Source organism: Cricetulus griseus, chromosome 8, assembly GCF_003668045.3.
Source record: "Cricetulus griseus strain 17A/GY chromosome 8, alternate assembly CriGri-PICRH-1.0, whole genome shotgun sequence".
NCBI lineage: Eukaryota > Metazoa > Chordata > Mammalia > Rodentia > Cricetidae > Cricetulus > Cricetulus griseus.
The window spans coordinates 75,029,931-75,042,451 of record NC_048601.1 but is presented as its reverse complement, the minus strand read 5'-3'; the positions used below and the strand labels follow the sequence as shown (position 1 = coordinate 75,042,451).

Genomic DNA, 12,521 nt, shown 5'->3' with positions numbered 1-12,521 from the left:
GCAGTATTGGGACATGCTGTGAAATTCAGCAAATATTAAGGTCAATGTGCCTGTGTAGTGAACAGCGCTCCTCCAAAGACCACGCCGCTGTGTTCTGTGATTGACGGGAGAACATGTGAGTTTGTTAATATGGTGGTGTGCAAATGTGTGTGTCTGCAAACATGCAGGTCCCTGCTGCGTGGCCTGAGACCTGTCTGTAGTAGGTGTCTCTGAAGAGGGGATGAGGCTAAGGGCCACGGGTGAGAGGACACTCACTCCTATTTGATTATCAACCTTTTTGTGCGGTTTGAACTGTTTACCACGCTGTGATGGTTAGTATTGATTGTCCATCTAGCAGGACCTAGAGTCACCAAGAGACAAGCCACTAGGCATGCCTGGGAGGGATTATCAGATTGGGTTAATTGAAGTGGGAAAACCCACCCTATGTATGAGCAGTGCTACAGCTGTACAAAATGAGAAAGGGAGCAGAGTAGCCAGCATTCATTGCTCTTTGGTTTCTGACTGTGGATACAAAGTGACCAGCTGCCTCTTGTTCCTGCTGTCATGCTGTAACTGCCAGGATAACTGCCACGGTAACAAAATAGTCTCCATGAGCCATGTGCAGCAATGTGGGCTGCCTTGCCCTGTGAAGTGATGAAGGAAGGGAATAGGGTGGGAGCAAGTTTGCCTGACCATCCTTGAAAGTGAGGAAGTAGAGTTTGGGAGAACTTTGACCAAGTCTGTCTGGAGCTAAAGATGGTAGCTGCTTTCTGTTGCTACTGCAGTATTGGTTTGTTTATATGAAAAAGACTATTTTTTTCCTGATACTATATAGCTAATGCATAAAGTAAATCCTGTTTCCAGACACAAGTTTGTCCGTATCCTTCCAAAGTCAAGTAAACAGATAAAAGTTTACAATCAAACTAGGTGTGGTGATGTCTGCTTATATCCCCAGGAATAGGAAGGTGGAGGCTGGAGGGTCAGAGACTACAGGGGCATCCTTGGCTACAGAGCAAGCCAGCCTGGGCTACATGAGACTGTCTCAAAACAAAATTGACAGCAAAAGTGTCTGACTGTGGCTGATTTATTGTATTCATTTAAATATAATCAAGTGCAATGGGATCAAATAAACATGCTATCCTCATGAGAAGACAGGGTCTCTCACAGTCCATGCTGGCCTTGAAATCACTATTAAGATGGGAAGAACCTAGAACTTTCTGACACTTTTGACTCCCAGGTGCTGGAATTATAGGAATATACTACTACACCTGGAAAATTTTGGAACTCTTTCCACGAAAGTCATAGAATTCTAAGTTGCCCCTTTTCAGTAGGATCTGGCCACAGTGTTTTCTTTCCACGACAGTTTTTGTCTGTTTTTCAATTTTGAAATACTGTAACCAGGTATCATAGTCCACTCCTATAATCCTAGCTTGGCAAAACCAAGAGGATCATGAGTCTGAGGCCATCTTGGGCTACGGTTCAAATTATAGGACATCCTGGGTTATGTAGCAAGATTCTGTCTCAAAACATTAAAGTAAGAGAATGAATGAATATAAATTATGAAATATTTCAAATACAAAGAAAATTAATTGAAGTAAGGGAAAAGGTTAGATACACTTGAAACCCCTGAATCCCCCACCTTCTTGATGGTGACCTCTCCAAAGAAGCTGCTGGCCTGCCACCAGTCTGCTGTGTTCATTCAGATTTATAGATCCCAAGATATGTGTGTGCTCCAGAAATGACCACTTCTACTGTTTATGAATTGTGTGTGTGCGTGTGCACCATGCACACATTTGGGTTGTGTGTGTATGCTGTCCAGGAGGCTCCAGGAGTCCTTTTGTCCCTGCCTCCTCAGTGCTGGGGTTACAGCACAGACAACCCCATAGGGATTTTTCTTTTTAACTTGGGTTCTGGGGATCGGGCTCACATCTTCACGCTTGTGCAGCAGACGCGACGCTTTATTGACTGAACCTTCCTAGTCCTGTTTGTGCATTTAAAAGTTTGATGTGAACTGTGTCACAGTATGTTTGTATTAATTACTTTTCTATTGCTGTGATAAAGCACCAAGACCAAGACAACTTATAAAAGAAAGTGTTAGATGGTTTCAGAGGCTTAGTCCATGACGACAACAAAAGCATGGCAGCAGGAACAGCTGAGAGCTCACATGCCAAGCAGCAAGCAAGAAACAGAGGACACTAGGAATGGCAGTGTCTTTTTAAAATGTGTTTTCTTAAACCTCAAACACCCCCACCCCCGTGACACGCCTCCTCCAACAAGGCCGCACTTCCTAATCCTCCCCAAATAGTTACTACTAACTGGGAACTAAGTATTCAATCATGAACTTATGGAATCACCACACTGACTTTTTGTTGTTATTTTAGTCCCGCTCTGTCTCTTTCTCTCTGTCTCTCGGCATCTCTGTCTTGTTCTGTGTGTGTGTGTGTGTGTGTGTGTGTGTGTGTGTGTGTGTCTGTGCACATACACTCAGAGGTTAGTGGACATTTTTCAGGCATCGGTTCTCTCCTTTCACTATGTGGGTCCTGGGAATTGAACTCAGGTGGTCTGGCTTGGTAATGAGTGCCTTTACCCTCTGAGCCATCTCCACCACCCCTATGCTTGTCTTTCAGAAGCTTGCTTTTCATTATGGTTTTGAGATTTTTTTTTTCTGTACTAATACACACACATCCATTTCAGCTGCCATCCGAGGTCTACAGTGTGACTGTCCACAGTTGATAATTTAGGACTGTTTCCTTTCTCTTTGTACAGCTGTGCACACACTCCCATGAACACATGTTTCTGGACTAGGCTTTGGAAGCCCTTATCTGTATCATGTCTGTCCAGGGAGCCTGAAAACTGAGGCACAGATCTGAGCCCTGCCTCGGACTGTATCTCAGCAGCATGGCTGTGCTGAGAATCCAGGAAACGAAAAGGGTGTGTTAGAAAGGGAGTGTTTCTGGCTTTGTAGGCTCTTGCTAGGCGGAATGCAGCTCGTGTGCTTGCACAGGTGTACAGGTGCCTGCAGAGGCCGGGAGTGTTGGATCCCCTAGAGTTTGAGGCAGTTGTGAGGCATCTGACATAGATGCTGGGAACCAAAATCAGGTCCTCTGTAAAAGCAGAAAAGACAGCAGAGCTCTCACCTCTGAGCTGTCTCCCCAGCCCTTGGTTTGTTTTTTGTGTTAAGCTGTGTAACTCAGGCTGGGCTTGTGCTGATCTTCCTGCCTCTGTCTCATGATGCTAAGATTATATTCTCATGCTCAGCTGCTGTTTCTCATTTTCATTGGCTTATTTTTCCTTTTAATTCCTGGCATGGTTGAAAATTTTCTTAACTTTATTCTACATTCTGGTCTTCAGATAGAAGAAATGAGGTGATCTGCACTTCATTTAGAAAAATCAATTCCAAGGCAAATTAAAGACCTAAATGTGAAAAGTAAACATTTTAAATTTTTTCAAGAAAATATAGATGAGCAATGACAGAGTTTCTTAATGATACAGAAAGTACTGGGAGAAGGGAAGGATTGCTTATTTGAGGACATATTAAACTGTGTGACAGACGATAGCATCCACAAAGTGGGAGGACCAGGCCACAGTCCAGCAACAGCCATTTGCAAACCATTTGACCAATGAGGATTAGTTTCCAAAATATAAAGAGCTCTTGCAAATTGATTTTTTTCTTAGATTCAGAAGTCTGTCTTTGACTATTCATAAGATTGAGTTCATGTTTATCAGGTTTTTTATATTTCATTTCATAAAACTCTTAGTCTTACATTTTCTGTGATTTTGACCATTGGATCATTTTCTTAATGTGTGTGTGTGTGTGTGTGTGTGTGTGTGTGTGTGTGTGTGTGTGTGTGTGTTGAGTGGGAGTGCATGCAAGAGTGTGGAGGCCAGAGGTCAACCTCAAGTATTCTTCCTCAGACACCATCCACTTTTTTCTTTGTATAATTCTCTCTCCCCCTCCCTCCTTCCCTCCCCCCTCTCTCTTTCTCTTTTTCTGTGTTGGTTTGAATAAGAATGGCCCCCATAGGGCTCATATATATGCATGCTTGGCCCCCAATTCATGAACTGTTTTGAAGGATTAAAAGGTGTGGCCTGTTGTAGAAAGTGCGGCCTTGTTGGAGGAGGAGTCACTTGGGAGTGGGCTTTAAGGTTTCAAAAGTCCATACCACACCCAGTGTTCCTCTCTGTCTCTTTCCCTGCCTGCCTAGATGTAGCGCTCAGCTACTGCTCCAGCACCTGTGTGTGTCTGCACAGCCATGCTCCCCACTATGATGACAATGTACTAACTCTGAAACTGCAAGCCAGCCCCTAATTAAATGCTTTCTTTAATAAGAGTTGCCTTGGTCATGGTGTCTCTTCACAGCAATAGAATCCCTTAACCCTAACACATATACACTGTAACCTGTGCAGTGCTGGCAGACGCGGGGACATGTTGAATCTGCTGCAGTAACAGGTGGTTGTAAGCTAAGCAAATGTGTGTGCTGGAACTGAACTAAGGTCCTCTGCAAGAGCAAAACTCACAACCACTGAGCCAACTCTCTAGTGCCCCCCTTTTTTTTCTTCTTTTGATAATTGACCAAGTAGGCTACCTGGCCAGCTGGGTGACTGTTTCTGTTTCCTCAGCATTGAGGTCACAGGTTCACAGCACTGATGCTCAGCTTTACACATGAGTTCTGGCCTAGAACTCCGGTCCTTCACGCCAAACACGTGGTCAGCTGAGTAGTTCTCAAGCTTCTTTGCTTAATAATTTTTAAAGCTCCTATTCTGTATGGATGTTTGCGGCCAAAATCAACAAAGAACGTACTGAATGAGTCTCAGGTGACACTGAGCCCTACTGCCCTGCTTCATCTCTGCACCTGTCTGGTGGACTTTGTCTTCAGACTAGACCTCTCACCATCACAGTGGCAGCATCAGCATCACATCCCAACAATCATCACAGTGGCAGCATCAGCATCACATCCCAACCTGACTGTGCCCAGAGAACAAGGGGCTCTAACTCTGGCTTGTTATCCCTCAGATGGGGGGAGATCCTTCACAGTACCCCAAAGACATTCCTCCCTAGCTAGGGTTTGGGTCTCATGTCTCTTTCTAGTCACTGGCAATGGAAAGTCCTCTGTTAATTTTTGGGGGTGGAACAAGTCCTTGGGCGTCAGTCACTTTGACCCTCCATATAAGTAGACTTTTGTTTATTATATTTAATCAGTATATTTCCTCAGCTTCTAGCTCGTAATATAGGGTAAAATAGATCTTAACTTCCATATTTCCTTTTTTAATTAAAAACATTTTAATCTTTCGTTTTTTCTTTGTGAGACAACATTTCACTATGTAGCCCTGGCTGACCTGGAACTCATGACATAGATCAGGTTGGCCTGAAGCTCACAGAGATCCTCCTGCCTCTGCCTCTGCCTTCCAAGTGCTGGGATTAAAGCATACACCATTACACCTGGAGACTTGTATTTCTAAGATGGCTTTTTAGGTAAATACACCACGATTGCATTCCCTTGTACAATTTAAATAATGTAGAAACATTCAGTGTAGAAAATATAGAAATCTCTCGAAACAGGCCCTAAGTCTTAGATTGCATTCTTTCCTCCATTGGCAGCTCTAGGAGACAGGTGCCTTCCAAAACATTACCTGTACGTTTGCACACACGTGCCCTTGGCTCTATTAATGACAGGGCTTGACACAGTCACCTGTCTGCTCTCGATAGCCTTCTTCATGTTGTGATTTGTTTTGGAGAGAGTCCAGTGTGAGTTCCCTAATGGTGGACATTTAGCTTGTTTCTAATTATTTGCTCCTTACAAACAGCGCTATAATTAGCACCCTTGTAAATGTCTCTTTGTGCATATGGGCGAGCATTTCTTTAGGGTAGCTATCTATGGTTTGGCAATTTCTACTGCCTTTAATTGCATTGCCTGGTATCTGGCAGACGATCTTCTGCATGTACAATAACTTTTCGTGTCCGTGCACCATTATAGTGTAAGTTTTAAAAAAGATGTTTCAGGCAACAATTAGGAGTCTAAGTTTGAGCGCAAGTTCTGTGTGGATTGCTGTGGTCGGCTGAGGTGACAACTGAATGAAGTGATCCTCCTACCCATGGTTAAATTCACATGGGCCCTGTCAGCTGTCTTGGGAAGCAGTAAGGTTCCCTTGCACCCTGGCAGCCATTATGATTGTGCACATATGTATGTATGCATGAGTATGCATTCGTGTTGTACACTCACGTACCACTGCTCCTGTGTGGGACAACGTGTAGGAGTTAGTTCTCTCCTACCAGGGACAGAACTCAGGTTGTCAACTTTGGTGGCAAGTGCCTTTACCCACTGAACTATCTCACTTGCCCATACCTTGTTTTTTCAATCAGGGTCCCTCGCTGACACTTAGTGCTTGCCTATTAGGTTAATGAGGCTGGCCAGCCAGCCTTCCTTCGGCATCCTCCTGTCTCCGTCTCCCCAGCACTGGGATTCCAGGCATGTACCTAGCTTTGTACATGGGTTCTGGGGATTGAATTCAGCTCCTTGTATTTGCACAGCAAACATGTTGTGAACTGCACCATCTTCCCAGCCCCACACACCTTAATTTTTAGGATATTAAGATGTGGAAAAATGTATCTCAGAGTTGAAGAGTTATGGAATCTCCTTTTCCCCAAGTCAGTGGCCTATGTGTCTGGACAGTCCTCCTCCTGTGTGGGTTGGTGCACCTGCCTTCCCAACAGTCAGTTTCTCACACGGGTGTGTGCTACTTGCCCAAGCCCCGCTGATCTCCTGTCTGTCTCGTGCCGGTTCAGAGGTGGGCTCGCACTTTTCCGTGCTTTCTGTTTCTCACACTGTCCCCTTTACTCTGGATGCTGCTTCATCAGCTTTCCCCATCTGCACGGGTTTGCATGGCAGTGGGTCCATGCAAGAACATCTGTGGCAGTCAAGAGTGTGTTTTTGCCTTCCCCCCATTTCAGGATGTCTCCCAGTGTTGCTGCTCCAATGTCAGTCACGCCTGAGTCTTGAATGGTGTCGATCTGAGTTGAAAATGTGCCAGTTTTTGTAACATTATCGCTAATAGACTGCTTAATTAACCTGCTGATATTGTCGATGGTAGATCTGTTGGTGTGTCAAAAGGGAGATCCATGCATATCCCCCCCCCCTCTCTCTCTCTCTCTCGGGAGTGGGATAAGAGAGATCTAGGAAGGTCTGGGGGAAATGGCAGAATCAAACAGCCCAGACCAGGTGGTAAAAGTGCAGTCCCTGCATGGGGCATGTGTCCTTGCTTATTGTTGGGGACTATTACTATAGGGCTGGTTGTAACCAGACAACTACTGTAAGGTCCACAGAAAAGATTGTAAGGCATATGCCACCTGCATAGCCAGTCACCTCAGAGAATGCTGTCTCTGCTTGGGGCTGGTGGCTGCTTTTACATTGATATTAGGCATTTTTTTCTATCCAGGCAGCTTTTGTTTGCTGTGGCATCCTGGAGAGAGGCTTGCTGAGGGGACAGAAGGAGACAGAGCTTTGCTTTATTTTGTGATTAGGAGTGGGGGCTTGAAACAGGACCTCAGATAACCCAGGCTGGCTTGGAACTCAATTTGTAGCTGAAGATGACTTTGAATTTACAATCCTCCTGCCTCTGCTTCCCTCTGGAGTGTTAGCATCCCAGGTCTACATCATCAGTACTAGTCATGCTTTTTTATTTTCATTTATTTATTTGTTTTTGGTCTCACTTGGATTCTGTGTTTGAGATAAAGTTCTTCTCTGTCCTGCTGTCCTTACACCCACATTTGGAAACTGTGGTGAGAAAGTGAGTTGCCACCTGCTCCTGGGGTTGGCCCACCACCACCTCCAAGGCCTGCCTGCTTACCCTCTCTCTTACACTATATAAGTACCCTCTCCTGCCTGCTTACCCTCTCCAAGGCCTTCTTACACTATATAAACACACACAACGGAGGCTGTAGTCATTTGACCTGCATCCTGCCTCCTGCCTCCCTGGTGGATGCAGAGGCTGGCATTCAGTGTAGGTGTTGCCTTGCCCTGAGATTCCATGGAGACCCTAAGTGCAGTACTGGGAATGCCCAGCAGGTGGGACAGTGCTCACTGTCTCCCTGTTGGGGACAGGAACAGTGGTGCTTGCAGTGGTGAAAGGCATTCTTGAGGGTAAAGTTGATCCTCTCAGGCAGAAAACCCCACTTTCCCACTCAGTGATGTTCTCATGTCATCTGAGAACTCAGGGCCTGGCAACCCAAGGGCCAAAGGGGTTGCAGAGTATCCCCGTGGCCACTAGAGGGCTTGTCACCAACAGAGGCCAGGAGTGGCTTCCCAAGGCCACCCTAAGAGGACTATTTGGGTCCTGGGCATTCTGTGTATCAGAGGCTCACCTTTGGGAGTGAGCAGAGAGAGAAACAAAGCCAGGAATGAACCCCAAGCATGGATGTTCCCAAACTCAGGCACTATGCCCATCTTCCATGACTCTCCTTGCTGTCCCAAGTCTTTACCTCAGAACACCTTCCTAATTCTCTTTGGATGTGGTTAATGTGTTCTCAGACATTGTGGAACTGCACTTGGGAGGCTGAGGCAAGAGAATTGCCAGTTTGAGAATGGTCTGGGATACACGGGGAGACCCTATCTCAAACTAGGGTATGGGTGTCTCTGTCAGTATGTTATTGACATTTGGGGCCGGGCAATAGCTTGTTGTAGGAATGTCCTGTGCATTCTAGCGTAGTTCCACAGAAGCTGTGTTTCAAAGCCTCACCGGTCTCTACCAGCCATGTGCCAGTAACACCCCCACCCCAACCCCCAAACCACGATAATAAAAAATTTCTCTCTACATTGCCCCTGATTGAGAGGCACTGCTTAGACAGGTGAATGTGTCGAGTGTGGGGACAGGAGCTGTGAGGCTTGAGTCCTTGCCACAGAAGGTCTGCCATGGTGAGCGCTGATGAGCATCGTGTGGAAACAGTGGGGCCGCTCAAAGATAGCATATGTGCTCGAAATACATTTCAGAGCTTGTTTGCTCTCCTGCTTCCCTCTCCAAAGACTGCAGTGCCTCCTGGTCTTCGCCTCGGCTTATTCCACCTCCCTACTTTATTGCAGTAGGAGAATGCGGGGGGCTCAGAGCCCCCTGGTCCCACACCAGCCTTCTTCACCTGCAGAACCCTGTCCCCAGCTGTGAGCACCCTGCACGGCTGGGCTCCCCAGCCATTGGCTTAGGTCCCAGGAGCATCTGTGGGCTCCCTCCCACTCCTCTTGCCCACTGAGCCCCACCACCCTCCAGCTCCCCAAACCCGGGTGCCCCCCCACTGGAGGGGGGAAGCAGCAGGTGTTGATGCTAATCAGCGTTCACAGCCCAGAACTGCAGTCGCTCCCAGGCTCACACACTCCCCAAAATTAAACACTCATTATACAAAATTAATTGACATTAATTAGCAAAAATTAAAACTTTAAACACAGCAAGGCGCTTTGGGGGGAGGAGTGGAGCAGGCAGGCTCTGCATTTGTCACCCCCCCACATTTCCCACCACCCACCTACCACCCCCAAGTCTCCCCATTTCCATCATGAAGCAGGGCTGGAGGACTTCAGGCCAGATCTATATCTGTAAACCACCGCGAGTCTGGGCCTGGCCTGTGAGTCCCAGTTAAGGAGCAGGGCGACTGTACCAACCACCCAACCACCGTCATGTACTGCTTATCTAAGGATCCAGGGACGTCTTCTCAGCCATAGGTCTCCAGGAGCTCAGCTGAGACAAGGGAGAGAGGTATGGCTAAGTGAAGCAGCGCAACCACCCACCGGAAGAACTCTGCTTACTCCCCGACACCCCACCTCTCTCTCCACGTCTCTGGGCACCTGACACTCAGGCACCACAGCCTTTCCATTCTGCCCCCCTTTGCTGTGTGACCTCAGTGAAGTCACCATTGCTCTCTGAGCTTGTGTTCTGTTCATATGATGAGGGGGCGATGCTGGGTGAGCACAGCGGTCTGCTCCGTCACCTGCTGTTGTGGATGGAAATCTCTTGGTTTGCAACAGTGAGACATGAGGGGACTAAATATGGGAAGTGGCATTTAAAAGCGTATTGGGGCCCGTGGAACTGAGTTGCTGGTGGTGGAACATCAGGCCCCATGGGGACACATCTCAGGGACAGAGAGCTTTCTGGGTGCACATCTGCGTCCCTGCCTAGGGACCCTGCCCAGAAGAGGTGAACAGCGCCCTCTATAGGTGCAGCCCCCAAAGCCTTCACCATTTCTACTTAGTACTTTTGGTCTATGCATCCCGGGTGCCCAAGGGTCTCGGTTAAAAGCACAACAGAGAGCCAGGTGGTGGTGGCACACCCTTTAATCCCAGCACTCGGGAGGCAGAGGCAGATCGCTATGAGTTCAAGGCTAGCCTGGTCTCCAAAGCTACATAGTGAAACCCTGTCTGGGAAGAAAAATAAAAATTAAAAAAAAAAAAAGCAAACACAACGGAGTACTACAACTTTCTGCTTTCACAGAACTCCTGCAGGTTGGGGGCCCTGGCTGGAGGGTGGAACCACGTAGGAAGCCATCATGCCTCACTATACCTCTCTGTATTCCTCTCTCTCCAGCCAGTGCCAATATCTGCAACGTGGTCCTGATGCGATATGGGGAGCTAGAAGAAGGGATTGATGTCCTGGATGCTGACGGCAACCTCGTGGGCTCCTCAAAGATCGCAGCCAGACATGTGGGTTTCCCAAGGGCTACGCCCTGCTAGGAATGGATTGGTGTTCTCATACATAGCCTGTGCGTTCCTTGAGATCTTCTGGTCACGGAACCTTGGCTTGGTTCTTCAGATGTCGCCTCCTCATTCCAGTCCCCAGCTCCCGTCGGTGTGAGCCCTGGACCTCAAAGTCTGTTCTGAACAGTTCTTCACTGCTCTTCAACATCCCTCCTCTTCTAGTCTCTACTGTGAAATGTCCTGATTTTTTTTTTTGTCCCAGCCCCTCAGGGCACAGCTCCTCTGAGGAGGTGTTAATTGGAGAGGGCAGAGGAGCCTCCCCAGGGCTTTCTCTCCATGCCCTAGGTCTTCACATCCCCATGGCTTGTGAATGGGAAGCTGCAGGCGTGGTAGGTAGCTGCTATCTCGCTGGCGAGGGGTGTTGTGCCAGGAGGTCAGGATTATGGAAGATGTTGTGGCCCCTGCAAATGGTTCCTTATAAGTCTCTCTTCACTAGCCCTGCCCACTGTAGCTCTTGTATTACACACACACACACACACACACACACACACACACACACACACACACACACAAGTCCTGTGCTTCCTCAGCCTTCCATTGATGATGGTTGGTGGCTTGTCCTACTGTCTTGGGTTCTAGCCTGTGCATGGTGGGAATGAAACAAGGAGTCAGCCGTGAGGGGATAGAACATCACGATGTTCCGGTCTCTGTGGTTCAGCAGTTCTCACATGGAGACTGAGATGGTACCCTGTACACAAGACCTTATTGATAAGCCTTGATCTTTTCTTCCTTCTTATCCATCTCAGGGAAGTCAGGGCCCATCTAGACCCTGTAAAGGGCCAGGGCTGGAGGGCATGCCAGCAGTACACTGTTGCCTGGCCTGGCTTTAGGCCTTCACACCTTCCCACAGCTGTACTGGGACCTGAAAAGACCCTCTCCTGGCCCTTCCTGAAGATTTCTATAAAAGGATCAAGTTTCAGGGAGAAACTTCAGCCCCAGCCCATCATCAGAGAGAACCTACCCTCAGGTTCCTACTCTATCCCAACCCCATCCTTTCAGAGTGCCCTGTGAGGGGAGTAAAGGTGACAACCCTTCCTAAAACCCATCCAGGTAGGTCACCCAGCTCTTTTGCAGCCCCAGGCTTCTTTTAATCTTGCTCGAGAGACATCTCCTTGGAGAGACTTGGAGATCTGAGAGCTGTGAGCCATTCCTGGACATTCCTCTAAGGGCAGGAACCATGAGTCAAAGGGACTCAGCAGTGTCTGTCCAAACACAAAATTGTCACTTATCTAGGCCTCAGACTATGCCTCCCAGGATTCTATGGGAGTAACTAACCCCACTGGATCCTGAGCATGACCAGCCAAAGCTTCTGCCTCTTACAAAGCTAACCTTTTCTCACTGAGACTCATAAGGGCTGGGAAATGTAGCTCTTATGAGTCCTTCCCTAGGACACACAAAGCCCTGGGTTAAATCCAGGGCTCATGCATGTAATCTCAGCACTCAGGAGGGGAAGACAAGAGAACTGTAGGTTAAGAATCCTCAGCTACATAGTTCAAGGCCAGCCTGGGCTATACAAAGAAAAAAAAAAAAAAGACTTAGAGCCAGAAGACAAAAGGTCTTATAAATCTTTGTCTTTAAGGGATGTGGTTTTAAAAAGTAACCCCCAGCTTCATCCAGCTTGGAAGCCCCCTGGCTTTGCAGGCCCAGTGATTTGTTCTGGCTCTGTTTTGACAGTATCTTAGGTCCTCTGTGTACTGTTCTCCCAACCCCTGATCTCTGCACACTGCAGGCTGGGGAGGCTGTCCTCTCCTACCCCCTCCTCCATGCAAAGAATCTGCTCTTCTCAAACATTTGTGGGTGAGGGTGGAGCAA

At 47.6% G+C, this 12,521-nt stretch overlaps 1 protein-coding gene across 3 annotated transcripts in view; it reads left to right on the top strand.

Annotated features, from left to right (window-relative positions):
- Positions 1 to 12,521, top strand: part of Sfxn5 (sideroflexin 5) — a 123,910-nt gene that overhangs the window by 87,901 nt on the left and 23,488 nt on the right. For 2 of the 3 annotated variants that reach the window (XM_027428746.2, XM_027428747.2), the window contains exon 11: positions 10,540 to 10,655. The exons of the other annotated variant lie outside the window; for it this stretch is intronic. In XM_027428746.2, coding sequence (XP_027284547.1) covers positions 10,540 to 10,655 — 116 coding nt within the window. The remainder of the gene's footprint in view (positions 1 to 10,539; positions 10,656 to 12,521) is intronic. 3 annotated transcript variants of the gene reach the window in all.